Source organism: Chanos chanos, chromosome 9, assembly GCF_902362185.1.
Source record: "Chanos chanos chromosome 9, fChaCha1.1, whole genome shotgun sequence".
In the NCBI taxonomy this organism is placed as follows: domain Eukaryota; kingdom Metazoa; phylum Chordata; class Actinopteri; order Gonorynchiformes; family Chanidae; genus Chanos; species Chanos chanos.
This window is the reverse complement of record NC_044503.1, coordinates 41,398,014-41,413,013: the sequence shown is the minus strand read 5'-3', so window position 1 is coordinate 41,413,013 and position 15,000 is coordinate 41,398,014. Positions and strand designations below refer to the sequence as shown.

The 15,000-nt window shown below is 43.4% G+C and overlaps 2 protein-coding genes across 2 annotated transcripts in view; one reads left to right on the top strand and one right to left on the bottom strand.

Moving 5' to 3' along the window:
* Positions 1-4,888, top strand: part of LOC115821816 (zinc-binding protein A33) — a 6,188-nt gene extending 1,300 nt beyond the window's left edge. The window contains exons 2-7 of the mRNA XM_030785602.1: positions 1-66; positions 588-683; positions 1,007-1,240; positions 2,881-2,903; positions 3,111-3,226; positions 4,278-4,888. The exon at positions 1-66 is cut by the window's left edge and continues 32 nt beyond it. Of these exons, the coding sequence (XP_030641462.1) occupies positions 1-66; positions 588-683; positions 1,007-1,240; positions 2,881-2,903; positions 3,111-3,226; positions 4,278-4,888 (1,146 nt within the window). The remainder of the gene's footprint in view (positions 67-587; positions 684-1,006; positions 1,241-2,880; positions 2,904-3,110; positions 3,227-4,277) is intronic.
* A 61-nt stretch (positions 4,889-4,949) lies between these two features.
* The window catches only part of LOC115821815 (uncharacterized), a 14,311-nt gene continuing 4,260 nt past the window's right edge, over positions 4,950-15,000 (bottom strand). Inside the window, exons 4-9 of the mRNA XM_030785600.1 lie at positions 14,881-15,000; positions 14,362-14,540; positions 12,774-12,872; positions 12,208-12,479; positions 11,947-12,048; positions 4,950-4,980 (exon numbers count right to left, since the gene is read on the bottom strand). The exon at positions 14,881-15,000 is cut by the window's right edge and continues 168 nt beyond it. Of these exons, the coding sequence (XP_030641460.1) occupies positions 4,950-4,980; positions 11,947-12,048; positions 12,208-12,479; positions 12,774-12,872; positions 14,362-14,540; positions 14,881-15,000 (803 nt within the window). The remainder of the gene's footprint in view (positions 4,981-11,946; positions 12,049-12,207; positions 12,480-12,773; positions 12,873-14,361; positions 14,541-14,880) is intronic.

Here is a 15,000-nt window from a genome sequence, read left to right as displayed (position 1 = left end):
ATGTACAACAATCATATGAAGGACACAAACAACAACTGTAACAAATCTCTCCTAAATGACTCAAAGGTAAGAGTTACTATCGCCGCGTAGCAACCACGGACGGTTCCCTCAGAACAGACGTGACTCACCAGCTCAGAGACTGCACCAGATCATTCTGAGACACACACACACACACACACACACACACACACTAAGACTCTCAGGACATGTTTATGTGAATAAAATGAAAAAAAAAAAAAAAAAGGATTCTTAATATCCCAGTTACTTTGAACGATCGGCTGGATAAATATGATTAAGACATGATGCTAAAAATAAAATGACTATGATATTAATAACTTTAATTAAAACAGGACTCATTATGCTTGTCTGTTTTTTTCCATTGTTATTAGATAAGTACAACCCTTACACCGGGTAACACTTGTGTGTTTGTGTGACTGGGCATGTGTGTGTGTGTTTTTCTGTGTACGTACATTTGTATGTGTCTGTATGTGTGTTTGTGTGTGGCTGTGACTATGTGTTTGTATGTATCTGTGACTATGTGTGTGCGTTCCTCTATGTGTGTGTGTGTGTGTGTGTGTGTGTTTCAGGAGAAGCTCATCCAGGCCATTAAGAGGATAAAACATGAGATTGATGAGTGTTATGAGGCGGAGAGGGACACGTTCGTGGAGGCTTTGGAAGTGGAGGTCTGTGCTTTATGCTGTTGCATCACCATTTCCCACAGAACAACAACACTACATTTTCAACACAGTAAAATCTAACTCTGTCCCTGTCAGGCAGGGACCGAAAATGGGAAAATCTTTAAAAAGAATGTTATGATAACAACATTCCAGATTTTAAAGAGAATTAAATCCCATAGGAGTTCCAGACCTGAGATTTGGGTTTTAGGTTTTGTTTTGTTTTTTAATGTCCCATGTTTTCATGGAAAGAAAAAGTGAAACAAAAACAAAAAAAAAAAAACAAGAAAGAATGTTCCTCTTTTTCCTCTTTTTTTCCCACAATCCTACAGGATCAGTTTGAGGCCTTAGAGCGGGAAGTAAGAGCAGAATTCCGGAACCTTCACCGCTTCCTGGAGGAAGAGGAGGATCAGGATCTGGAGCGACTGAGGAGGGAGAAAGAGAGAAGAATGAAAGTGTTAAAAGAGAGAGAGAAAAAGATCGCAATGCAAGGCAGAGATCTGGAGAGAGCTATCGAGACACTCAACAGCAAACTGAGGGAAGAGGACAGTCCCAAACTGTTCAGAGTGAGAATTTACAATAACACACTCATACATCGCTTTTACTGAACAGCAAACTGTTCAGAGTGAGAATTTACAATAACACACTCATACATCGCTTTTACTGAACAGCAAACTGTTCAGAGTGAGAATTTACAATAACACACTCATTCATCACTTTTACTGAACAGCAAACTGTTCAGAGTGAGAATTTACAGTAACACACTCATACATCACTTTTACTGAACAGCAAACTGTTCAGAGTGAGAACTTACAATAACACACTCATACATCGCTTTTACTGAACAGCAAACTGTTCAGAGTGAGAATTTACAGTAACACACTCATACATCACTTTTACTGAACAGCAAACTGTTCAGAGAGAGAATTTACAATAACACACTCATACATCGCTTTTACTGAACAGCAAACTGTTCAGAGTGAGAATTTACAATAACACACTCATACATCGCTTTTACTGAACAGCAAACTGTTCAGAGTGAGAATTTACAATAACACACTCATACATCGCTTTTACTGAACAGCAAACTGTTCAGAGTGAGAACTTACAATAACACACTCATACATCGCTTTTACTGAACAGCAAACTGTTCAGAGTGAGAATTTACAATAACACACTCATACATCACTTTTACTGAACAGCAAACTGTTCAGAGTGAGAATTTACAATAACACATTCATACATCACTTTTACTGAACAGCAAACTGTTCAGAGTGAGAATTTACAATAACACACTCATATATCGCTTTTACTGTACACTAACAAGATTTTTAATATCATTCAATACTCATATGATATGCTACATTTATTCAACTGTACACCGTGGTAACACTGTATCTAACACACACACACACACACACATATATATATATATATATATATATATATATATATATTCATTTACAAGAAACAAGTATTATATTTAAAACACTCATACAGCTTTACATAACATGAACCAGTTTTTCTGTGGACACATTTGTGAGTGTCAGTTAATTTTAAAAAGTTATTTTACCTTTTTTCACATTTCTCTTTGAAAAACTAGAACTGTCATATGGGACTTTCCTGTTGTGCACTGATTCCTTTATTTCATTTACTCCTCCAAGAGTGGATTATAGAAACAGTAAAACGTAAATCATATGAAATCTACCATTAACAGTTTTCAGCAGTAAATTTCTCATTAATTTGTGCTTGGCTCTGTCCCAAATCTGTTACTAAGTTTTCTCTGTGAGCGCTTGTGTTGCCTGGCACTCAGATGGTAGAACTCTCCAAGCACTCTAGAACGTTCAGGAGAACTCTCCAAGTGTTCTAGAACCCTCAGAATCTTTCAGGTCTTGCAGTGTTTTGGTCAGTAATATTGAATAGTGCACTCAGTAATAGTAATATCCTCTATCTGTCCTGACGTGAATGAGATGAGGTAAGACAGGAGAGAGGGAGGTTTGGAAAGCATCCACAGAACATTCTAGATGTTACATGACACTGAGTCAGCAGACAGAGGTAACTGCTAACCACACAAACAATCTGTATTATATAACAGGTGTGAACGGATATTGAGTTAGTGATCTTGACTGATTTACTGAATATGTTGATATTAATATTATTCTTTAAAAAAAAACAACTGAAAAATACCTTTTCTTTGTTCCCGCAGGAAATTAAAGATTTACTGAAAAGGCAGGTATCTGGATATTCACATTCGTATTGTTTTGTCTTTTTCATTGTTCTGCCTTCTTTGAACTTATGTCATTCTCTTTTTTTCCCTCTTCTTCTCTGTCCATCTCTCTCTCCTTCTGTCTCCTTCACCATGTCTGATTCTCTCTCTCTCTCTCTCTCTCTCTCTTTCTCTCTCTCTCTTTCTCTCTCTCTCTCTCTGTCTCATAGATGTGAGGTGGGCTTCATTCCTCCTGCACCAGTTGAATGTGAGATTCTTTCCAGTCGGTTTGTGGGACCGATTCAGTATCGCATCTGGAAACACATGAAGGCGTGTCTTTACCCAAGTACTGACTTTCACTAGAACACAACACATTCACTACATTCTGAAATACTGAAAATGTTTTTTACTAGAACTCAACGCATTCACTGCACTCTGAAATACTGAAAATGTTTTTTCTCCAGAACACAACACATTCACTTCACTCTGAAATACTGAAAATGTTTTTTCACTAGAACACAACACATTCACTACATTCTGAAACACTGAAAATGCTTTTTCACTAGAACACAACACATTCACTTCATTCTGAAATACTGAAAATGTATTTTAGAAACACAGTCTTTCAGACCTTTCAGAAACATACTCTAAAAAAAATTCTTTTTATCCAAGTTTTTAGTTTCATATTAAATCGAAATGAAATGAAATTCGGAATTTTACTCATATGCTGAAGGGGATATCAGGGAATATCAGGGAATATCAGGGAATATCTTTTCATCAAATATGTTTGTTTTATATGCATGCATATGTGTGTGTGTGTGTGTGTGTGTGTGTGTTTTTGTGTGTGTATATATATATATATATATAATGTAGGACCTCACTGGAGCACAGAATTTGCCAGAAGACTGACTTTCATATCACTGAAAAACCCATGGACGACACTTGTTTTTAAAGGGCTGATTTCCTGCAGTTAAAAGACAAAAAATTTCCCTTTTCCTGACTGAAAACCGTCATATTGAGATTCATGGCTAATGTCAAATACTGAATTCGACATTGTCAAAACACATTTTAGCTGCCCTTCAACTGGGACCGATATATCAGAAGAATTACATTAATGTTGATATTTGTATCTTTGACACGCTTAAAACTGAACTTTGTCCCAACTTATAAGTTTTTATGTGCTGAAAAGATTTTCTTACAGGCAAACCTTAATTTTATATGTCATGACATCAACGATACTCAGCTGCTAATGGAATCTATTCGGTTCAACCTTGATTTCTGGTCACGTTGTGACTGCTTGGTTTAATTGACCGATGATTGCTCTAGATTAGCTCGACTGGAACTGATTCGTTTTCACTGGGATTGACTGACGTTGACTGACAGACATTTCTTCACAGACATTTCGAGCTTGACCTTTGACCCAGAGACGGCCCACCCGCTCCTCACCGTGTCTCCGTCCGGCACGTCCGTCTGGTTCGAGGAGAAAGAGGAGATCCCGGAGCCTGAGGAGAAAGAGGAGATCCCGGAGCCTGAGGAGAAAGAGGAGACGGAGAACACTGTGGAGGCCAATCCTCGGCGTTTCCACTACTACTACTGCCTCATGGGAAGGGAGGGGTTCAGCACCGGGAGACATTACTGGGAGGTGGAGGTGGGCGGGAAGACGGCCTGGCGAGTGGGCGTGGCCAGAGCGGACGTGCACCGCGGCGAGATGAAGTTCTGTTCCACGGAGGACGGGCTGTGGACGCTGTCGCTCAAAGACGGGGCCCTGCAAGCCTCCACCCACCCCAAAGCCACGCCCGTCCGCTGCTCCCTCCTCCCCGCCCGCCTCGGCGTGTTCCTGGACTGCGACAAGGAGGAGGTGTCGTTCTACAACGCCGTCACCATGACAACCATCTACGCGTTCTCCCTGGGAGCCGTGCTCGTGCCGCTGTTTCCGTTTTACAACCCCTGCGACACGGACGAGGGGAAAAATCTTGCCCCTCTCTCCATCTTCCGCCCCTCACTTTGAGAGAGAGAGAGAGAGAGAGAGAGAGAGAATGGACAAACGAGTGCAGCTAATTCTCAATTTATCAAAATTTAGCCATTTCTTTTTTTTTTTTTCTTTTTGTGTATTTGTTTTGACAGCAGAAACTTCTTCTGTGTAGAGATTTATTAGTAAATCAGAGATGCAAGTGTTTTGGAGAAATAGCTGCCCCCTAGCAGCCAACTCCGAGATGACAGTAGCTGGATTCCACAAATGAACTTTTATGTCTATTGTTACGGCATTGTTTAAGACACGTTTTGTTTTGCTATTTTGGTTGACCTATGACCTTTATTAAAAAAAAAAAAAAAAGAGAGCGAGGAAAGTGCTTGGTGTTTGTAATGGTGGGTGACTGGGTAAGGAGGTAAAGAGAAGGAGGGAAAGAGAGAGAGAGAGAGAGAGAGAAGAATAGAGAAGAATAGAGGGACTGAAGAGGGTCATGCTTTTCTCCTCTAACCCTGTGTAAAAATATCACAGTCACAGCAGCACAAGCCTCTCACCTCCCGCCCCGGGAATGTCAACACCGCCGAGAGACTCAGAGTGTGTGTGTGTGTGTGTGTGTACTCACACTCGATGGACTGGTTTCATGGGGAAACTCTCTGCTTTGTCCTGTGTGTGTGTGTGTGTGTGTGTGTGTGTTTATATATATATAATATAAATGTCAACACTGCCTGGAGTGAGAGAGAGATCGCATGTGTCAGATATGGGTGCGTGTGTGTGTGTGTGTGTGTGTGTGTGTGTGTGTGTGTGTGCGCACGTATGTATTTGTGAGTGTGAGAGTGTATGTGAGTTGGGGCGGGGAGGTTACGTATGTGTGTGTGAGCACACCTTTATGTGTGCGGGGATGTATGTTCATGTATGTATATCCAGACAGACAAACTCTAAATTAAATACAGATATGTTCTCAGATAGACGGAGACTGTGTGTGTGTGTGTGTGTGTGTGTGTGTGTGTGTGTGTGTGTGTGTGAGTATATGTGAGGATATGTTCTCAGATAGACAGAGACTGTGTGTGTGTGTGTGTGTGTGTGTGTGTGTGAGTATATGTGAGGATATGTTCTCAGATAGACGGAGACTGTGTGTGTGTGTGTGTGTGTGTGTGTGTGTGAGTATATGTGAGGATATGTTCTCAGACAGACAGATAGAGATGGGGATTCTGTTGAGGGCTTGGGTTGGTGATGTTACTAACACACTATTCTCCTATTGGCACCCATATCATTTATGTTATTTATCCCTATGTCATCTAAAAGAATATCACACGGTAAGAACCACAGACCAGGACAGTGGCCCAACCAAACCACATGACCGCCCTGGCAGGGATCACATGACCGCCCTGGCAGGGATCACATGACCGCCCTGGCAGGGATAGAACCGTGGGTGAGAGATGCTGGCAGTGATGAGGGCTGCATCAGGAGAGAAAAAAGCTCTGGAATCAAGCTAAGCGTCTGCCCCTCTCTCTCTCTTTCTATCTCTCTCTCTCTCCCTCTCTCTCTCTTTCTATCTCTCTCTCTCTCCCTCTCTCTTTCTATCTTTCTCTCTCTCTCCTTCTCTCTCCCTCTCTTTCTATCTCTCTCTCTCTCCCTCTCTCTCTATCTCTCTCTCTCTCTCTCCCTTTCTCTCTTTCTCCCTCTCTCTCTCCCTTTCTCTCCCTCTATCTCTCTCTCCCTCTCCGTCTCTCAGCCCCCCCTGCCCCCCCACTCTGTTCTGGATTTCGTCTCTCTCACTGCAGACGTCAGCCAAATCTCTTGAGCCCCAGAGGATGAGGAAACCAATGACTCTTCATCTCTCATACTGAACACTGCTACCACGATAAACACAATCACACGACCCTCAGACCACAGAATAAACACACGCTAGAGACTTCATGGCTTTAAGGTTTAATCCACAGTTACCAAAGGACAGAATGCTACAGAGCTTCTCTTTACTTTACTTCAGATGTGGCTATAGTGACCTTGTCACAACCCCCACCCCCCAACTGACCCCACCCCCCCACCGACCCCACCACACCACCCCCACCCTGCACCCAGCCCTTTGAAATGTCACACAGGAACACGTGTAGGTAGGACTTTATCAATTAAGTTTAATAATCAGGTTTATTAATTAGGTTTATCGGTCGTCTGTAGTGTAAACGGCACTCAGGAAACTCGTCAACACTGAGTTAATACTAATCACAGTCACATCCAACACAGCCAGTGCGAGAGACACACACACATCTACAGTCGGTGCGAGAGACACACACACATCTACAGTCGGTGTGAGAGACACACACACATCTACAGTCGGTGTGAGAGACACACACACATCTACAGTCAGTGTGGGACACAGCTACATGAACAGGGAGTAAAACAAAATGCAAAATACATTTACATTTATCCAGTGGACTTTTCCACTATAAACTCACAGACACATGTGCACACAGGCACGCACACACACACACACACACACACACACACACACACACACACACGTATCCATACTCACAAGTGACAAACACAGACACATACAAAACTGAGATACAAGAATCAAACTGGCAGACAAGCATAAACACACGAATACACAAATACAGTTTTAGAAAAGAGATGCTAATCTGAATTATAATCCCCAGTGTAAATCTGAATGATAATCCCGTGTAGTCCCATGTGTAAATCTGTATTCTAAATCTCATGTGGGGTATTGGAGATATTGCTACATGCATCTCAATTCAGTTTTTACCAGTTAGTGACATAAAACACGTGTAAGATATGTAAAGTTTGCGTAAAGTTTTCGTCATACGCGGGCCAAAACGATAGCAGGAAATTCTGCCGAATCATAACCGCCACCGGGGGTGAGCACGTAATCATTCTTAAAACCTTCATAACCACTGAATATTCTGGAACATGCGTAACATTCTGTAGTATTCGGAATATTCTGGAATTAGAACCTTCAGAAGTCTGTGAAGTGGTTGATTGACATGTGCTGAAGTGAACTCTGGCACCCCCTGCTGTTAGGTTGAGGTGACCCTGTCATAGAGCCCGCTGCTCCTGTTCGTATATAAGACAACTTGGAATGCTGATCTAGGATCACTATTTTGCCTTTTATAATATGCAACTGTACTGATCAACAGATGCTGATCCTGGATCAGCACTTCTGCTCTGCAATTCCTGACTCATAAGAGGCCAGGACCAAAGGGGAACTAGATGAGTTCATATCATATCTCCATTACAGGTTCTAACAGGTTTTAATTACCATGATGGTTCCTAAGGCTGATAATGTTTTTGACCAATTTTGTGATGGAGCTGTGGCTGACGGAGACAGTTTGATGGAGACAGTTTGACGGTGACGGTCTGACAGATGTCTCTGTCTGCAGCGGTCACATGTAGGGTTCAGTCACGTGTAGGGGGTTCAGTCATGTGTAGGGAGGCTATGTAGAATTAAAAAGGGGTTTTCATGAACAACTGTGCACGGCAGTCAGCATATTCATCCTCAAACTGTACACGGCAAACAACCATTTTACACAAGAAGCAAAGTTCAGTTTGGCAGGAAGACAAATTATTAGCTATACACATGCAGATATACAGGAGAGAGGGCCCATTATAAACCAGTAAGAAGTGTGTGTGTGTGTGTGTGTGTGTGTGTGTGTGTGGGTGTGTGTGTGTGTGTGTGTGGGCGTGTGTGAGAGAGCCTTTGTCTAAACATCATAACACTGCACTGAGTATTGCTTAAGTGGACAACTATTAGCAGAGAGAGCACAGAGATCCCTCATATATATAAACAATAGGGGTTAGGCGAGGTCATCCCCACGGAAACCAGAAGACTGAGGTTTGGGCTCTCGCGGTCATTATTCTGCCTTTGAAGCCCTTGACCTCTGCGAATATTCAGAGACGGTTTGAAACGGTAACGTTCCTGGCTGGCCCAGTCCCTACAGACTGGGCAGGTAATACTCTAATGGTTAGATCTCTCCAGAGAGATGACGGACTAGGCTCTGTGCAGCGCTAAACACGGAAGTTTACGCTGAGTTTTCGCGAGAGGAAGAGAAACGTCTTTTAATGCTACGTCGTTTACTGAATTCAACGTCTGCTACATCATCTCTGTTTATCACTATTGTGCCGACCTCAGGCACTCTGAGAAAGGTGTAAAAACCGCGAAAGGAATATTTACATTATAGCAGAGAGCTGCTGCACAAATTTACTCAGGTATGGCTTTTTTTAAAATCTCAATTTGTTTCAACACTGAGGACTGATATTAAAGGAAGGTTTAGGAAGAGCAAGGCTACATGTCCGAAACCGTTTCAAGCGTCTGATTCCATTTTGATTGTTCTGGTTCATCTGAGAAAAAAAAACTCTGGAAAGGTCCAAAGAGCCCATATTGTCATTTTTTTGTGCTTAGCTGCATAAAATCTTAGAGGACTTCTTTTGTTGTTGTTGTTGTTGTTTTTGTTTTTTCACGTGGTAAAGCAGATGTATCATTCTTGGTTGGTTTCTATGGTGAGGTAGAGAGAATCGTAAACGCTTAAGTTGCAGCAAAATCTACCCACCAACCTTCTCTTCCCTCACTGGTCCAGAAGTAGCTGCGCTATTCCTTAAGGCCTTTCTAATACAGAGCTCTAGATTTAAACATCGCCAGCACTTGGGGGCGTCGGCAGGACTTTTCAGGAATTGTCTGCATCTCTTTGTAGTAAACAACTCTAGGGCAGTGACATCAGAGGATTTTACTAAAACAATCTACGGTATATTTAGAATAAATGACCCACTCTGAGACAAAGTCAGATGTGCCGGCGGATTGGTTCGGGAGCAAGAAAAGTTGGAACAACAACTTGACGTTCCGGAATCACATGCTGGACATTCTAGAGCATTCTGAATCTACCGAAATAAGAACAACGTAGATTCGTTCCAAAATTATATGTGTGATCTGGAGTGTTTGGAGACAGCTGAAATATCCAGATTTGTTCTAAACTCATCTCTAAAACATTCTAGGGCACTGTGAAACAGAAGGGAACACCATCGGGAAAATCCAGAAACAATTAGGTGACTCTGGGCTATTTTTATCTTAAGCCTGATATCTGAAGCCTCATGCTTTGTCTTTGAAGAGATTGAAATATCTCAAATGCCCATTTCTTTGGAAGCTAATCAAAATGTGCTCAATCCCTTCAGTCAAAACATAAAACAATACAGTAACAATCACATCTCCTCAGCTATACATGCAAATTTAGATTCCTGTGGTACAATCACTAATAGTTCTGTTAACCGTGTACAATCACCATGTATTTCAGATTCAGCGAGCAATATACATCCAGCTCACACATGAAATCACTCCAGTATTGGCAGATTGTCGTGCAGTCTGGAATGTTCAAGGAGCAGCATAATGTGTTAGAGCTGGCATCGTAATGTTTTACACGACGGACAAGATTCAGCTGCTAGCCACATCATCAGGAAAACAATGACGCTTTTAGTTACCAGATACCTTCATGTGGAATGCACCAGGCAGATGACAGAAGTTGATGTTTAGTGTCCGAGACGTGAAGACAATTGTAGTTATCAGAACCGGCGTTCTTTGGGCTTTTTGGTGTTCTAAGAAAGTTCAGAATGCTCCAAAGTTCCAAAACAAAATGCTGACGATCTCAGAGCATTCAGACCGTGAAGTTGTCGAACAGTCTTGTCCCCGAAAGTTCCAGGATGGTCCAGGTAAACAGGTTAGCATTTCAGTTTTTGGTTGCGTGGGTCTGGTGTTGAATCAGACAAGAATCTGTAAACTACACTTATGCCTCCAGTGTTCATCCACCAGTGGAGATATTCTGCATTTACTAAGAAATATCAGGAATTTTCTCATGGGATGTTTATTGACAGTTGACTTAAAAAACTGGGGCTTGCTGACTGCCGCTGTGATGGAACTGCTGTAAGGCAGGACGGGACGGGACGGGTAAGAATCAAACGTTAACAGTTGTGTAATCACAACGCGAGTCTGACTGAATGCTCTCCGTGACCCTCGCTCCATAACGGCGGGAATCGAAGACATCTGGATATGGACATTTGAATATTTTATTTTTAATTAATTTCGTTTTAGTATTCGCATGCAGTGCCATCCTCTTCTTCAAACACGAACAAGTAAATGTTAATTTTGTTTGCATATTACAGGTGACAGTTGATCTCAACCTAAAATGAATATTCAGTATATCTAGCGCTGATATTATCATGACTTAACGTTATTAGTATGTTGTGTCGTACTTTAGAGTGATTAAATATCAATAGCATGAGTGAATTAGATAGTGACTCGCTCAAAGCTATGATGCATTAGCTGAGCAGTAAAATAGTGATTTTTCATTACAAAAAAAAAAAAAAAAAGTCCCACTTCCCTTACAGAAGTGATTAAGTTTCGGGCTGTCGTTTGGTTGGCTGTTTTTCGATTGTCTGCTGTGATTTTGGGTGGTGAGTACCTCAGAGACAGAGGCACTGGAGTGTGGCATTTAACTCAAGTGCTGGCAGGTCCGTCTGTGCCCGACGTCAGGGCTCCATCGCTGGGCGGGGCTGAGGCCACTGTGGCCTCTGGAGCTGGAGCTCCACCAGAGATCACTTCCGCAGGAGGGGGGGTTTTGATCGAGCTGATCCCGGTCTCCGGGGTTTTGGGAGGGGTCGATTTTGGAGCTTCACTGGAAATCGGAGATGAAGATCCAATGTCTGGTGTCATTTCGGGAGTGCCGTTAGTTGTCGGCTTTGGGTCAGAACTCTGGTCTACGGTTGGTTTAACCTCAGGGGTGGGGGTCACAGGTGTTTTGGTGTCAGGGGTTGTAGGGGTTGGTGTAGTAACTGGTTTAGGGTCAAGGGTGGGTGTGCTCACTGACTTGGGCTCAGGGGTTGGACTAGAGACTGATTTTGGCTGAGGTGTCGGGCTAACAGCTGGGGTGGATTCGGTAGCCGCTACTGGGGGTGGTTTGACCTCAGGAGTAGGTGTAACAGGTGTTTCAGTCTCAGTTGATGGTTTATTTTCAGGTGTCAGGCTAACAGCTGGTTTTGTTTCGGGGGCTGGGCTAACAGCAGGCTTGGTGTCAGGGGTTGGTGTGGTTGCAGGTTTTGACTCAGGCGTTGGGGTCACAGCTGGTTTGGGCTCAGGCGTTGGGGTCACAGCCGGTTTGGGATCAGGCGTTGGGGTCACAGCTGGTTTGGGCTCGGGTGAAGGGCTTATGGTTGGTTTTGGTTCTGGTGTCGGTGAAACGGTTGTTTTTGCCTCTGGTGATGAGGTTACAGCTGGTTTAGCTTCAGGTGTCCCTGTTTGCTTGGTCTCAGCAGCTGGTGCTGAGGCTGGGGTTGGTTTGGGTTCCGGTGGAGCAGGTGCAGGCTTTGGACTAGTGGTAGACTTTTGCTCGGGGGCTTGTTTAGTTTCGGGGGCTGAAGCCAGTTTTGGAGTTGAAGTAACAGTTGGTTGGGGCTCTGGGATTTGATTGGCCACTGGAGCTGCCGACGAGCTGAGAATTTCTGAGTCTGGAACTGCAACGCTGGGTGCGTCCGTATCACTGTCCAATGGGAGAGCAGTAGTGTTGAAGCCCACTCCAGAGTCACTGGTTTCCAGATTCTTCTCATGCACACTTGCTTCTTTAGACACCTCAAGACCCTGAAAGGTCAGAGGTTGAGATGTGAGAGGTCAAGAGTAAAAGTTCTACCCAATACTTAAACACTTAGATGTCACTTAGAGCGGCACCTTGAACGGCCGTGTAGATACGTCCTACTACATTTCCATGGTAATCATTGAAAAAAGAGGGCTGGCCCACCTATCAGTACAAGCAGTTCTGCCACAAGCTTCTTTAAGTCAAGATAAAAACAGCTTCAGTCTAAAGACAGTAAAGAATAGCAACACTCCTTTAAACAGACGGCCACCCGCTCTGGTCCTGTTTCCTCCGGCACGTACCTTAATGCTGACCTCTGTGCTCTGAGACTTCTCTGTGACCTCATCCTTCTGCGACTGGGTCGTTTCTTCCGTGTGTCGGGTCACAGCATCCTGGACCACCTGCCGAGGAACAAACAGAATGCCCGAATGCCGAGACTCCGCCAGGGATGAGAGGGATTCTCCTCTCCGTAAATGTGCACAGGGAACGGCTGTATGTGTGGGACAACAAAAACTGGCCAGCACTGATTTTCTTATTGGGCAGTTTTTACAGAGTTGATACCATGTACACTTTATATCCATTAACACCCATAGTGTGACGGCCACTCTCTAGAGGGCGCTGTTTTACACGATACCCATGATTACATTTACTCCGTCGAGTGTAGATTAAACTAAAGATCTATAGTACATCTATCCTACCCATAATTAATGCTCAAGGTTTCACCTGGAACTAGTGTATTTCTGTATGACATCATACCACATTAAAGCATTGAAATGTGGAGTTTGTCAGAACAATAACAGTACCGTTTGCTACAGTTTGAGAACCCTTGAAACACTGAACCAGTTATCTGTTCAGTACTGTTTGAGAACCCTTGAAACACTGAACCAGTTATCTGTTCAGTACTGTTTGAGAACCCTTGAAACCTTGAACCAGTTATCTGTTCAGTACTGTTTGAGAACCCTTGAAACCTTGAACCAGTTATCTGTTCAGTACTGTTTGAGAACCCTTGAAACCTTGAACCAGTTATATGCTTGAACTCCGTCAGTTAACTGAGTATCATTAAAATCACTTCACAAACACAATGTTTTATCTTCACACTCACATAATCTTAATTTAAAATGGCTGCAGACTGGGATCTGATGTGTATCTGAACTGATCAATGCTCTCAGAGCCCTGGATCCTAAGCATCCAAAGTTCCTCGACATTTCCCAAGTCCAAATCCTTACTGGGCATTACAAAGGCAACCACAGTGGAGTCAGAGTACACAGTGGCCCGTCATTTGCTACACAACCACATGGAGGAATCGTCTCCTTCAGATGGGGGAAAATGGACAATAAAATGACTTTTCACACGATTCCCGAATACACTCAAGATGATGCCAAGTATGCTGACAGCGTTTTAACATGTATTGACTTTTTGGGCCAGCGCTGCACCTTGTAAGAATTCGTTTTCGGCACCAAAGAACATCCCTATTGACCTCTGACACCACATACCTTTTCAACGCAACACTGATCTAAACGGTGTGAAACAGCGCCCTCTAGAGAGCCATGTTGCACTTTCAGTTTTAACAGATGTCAGATAACTCTGAAACGTGAAACTTCAGTGTATTTTACACTGAACAAAATCAGCACTAAGAGAATGTCAGGACAGGGTTTCTAAGAGTGTCAGTATTCTGCTGGTGTCCTTGCCGCGGTTCTTATCTCAATGAACTGTTGTTTTTTACGTAAAGTATTCCAAAACCTCGGAGAATCATCAGTATCCCCAGCAGGTGTCTGTCACTCCTACAGGGCATTCAGAGAGTGTCTGAAATCTGTCCTGCCCCATCCCTTCGTGTCCAAATGTGTTGTGAGTGCCTTTGTGCGATACCTGTCTGAAGGGTTGGTCCGTTACCTGTCTGAAGGTGTCACCCTCCTCTTTGCCCGCGTTCTGGGCGATCTTCTCGATGGCTCGGTTTTTCTCGGCACGTTTGTGTGCCTTCACGAGACAGGAGAGCAGACACACCAGCAGCAACAACACCAACAACGCCACCAAGGCTATGATCGCCACGTACAGGTTAGGCAGCTTATACGCTGACAGACAGAGAGAGAGAGAGAGAGAGAGAGAGAGAGAGAGAGAGAGAGAGAGAGAGAGAGAGCGCTTTAGTCTCTGGGAATGAAAGGTAAAATGCATCCTGACAACAGACCAGATGTTAAATATTTCTTTTTCTATTCCTGACATCCACCCCTATTTTCTACTCAATATCTATGGCTCTCTTTCCTCTCCTCTCTCCTTTGCTTTCTCTCTTGTCAGTCTCTCCTGTCAGTCTCTCCTGGCGGTCTCTACTGTCAGTCTCTCCTGGCGGTCTCTACTGTCAGTCTCTCCTGGCGGTCTCTCCTGGCGGCCTCTCCTGTCGGTCTCTCTTGTACTCACATTCCACATCCAGGTGAACGTTGGACACAGAAAACCCCTGCAGGTCCGTCACTTGGAATATTCCAGCATCGCTGGCCTTCAGGTCCTTTAGAACGCAGATGGAATCTTCCAGAGAGATCC